At 62.3% G+C, this 300-nt stretch overlaps 1 protein-coding gene across 1 annotated transcript in view; it reads right to left on the reverse strand.

Moving 5' to 3' along the window:
- Positions 1 to 60: 60 nt before the first annotated feature.
- The window catches only part of EMH_0093860 (uncharacterized protein), a gene marked incomplete at both ends in the record, with an annotated part of 917 nt that continues 677 nt past the window's right edge, over positions 61 to 300 (reverse strand). The window contains one exon of the mRNA XM_013502031.1: positions 61 to 298. Coding sequence (XP_013357485.1) covers positions 61 to 298 — 238 coding nt within the window. The remainder of the gene's footprint in view (positions 299 to 300) is intronic.

Here is a 300-nt window from a genome sequence, read left to right on the forward strand (position 1 = left end):
TGCTGCTGCTGCTGGCTGCTGCTGCTGTTGCTGCGGCTCCTGCTGCGGCTGCTGCTGTTGTTAGAGGTGGCGTCGCTGCTGTTGCTGCTGTTGCTGCTGTTGCTGGTGGTGGGGTCGTTGCTGCTGCTGCCGTTGCTGCTGCTGTTGGTGCTGCTGCTGCTGCTGCTGTTGCTGCTGTTGGTGTTGCTGGTGTTGCTGGCGGCGGTGGTGGGGTTGCTGCTGCTGCTGTCGCTGCTGTTGCTGCTGCTGTTGCTGCTGCTGTTGCTGCTGCTGTTGCTGCTGCGTCCTTCCTGCATATCG

The sequence above is a fragment of the Eimeria mitis genome, genomic scaffold (genome assembly GCF_000499745.2).
Source record: "Eimeria mitis Houghton genomic scaffold, Emh_scaff8127, whole genome shotgun sequence".
NCBI classification, from domain to species: Eukaryota; Apicomplexa; class Conoidasida; order Eucoccidiorida; family Eimeriidae; genus Eimeria; species Eimeria mitis.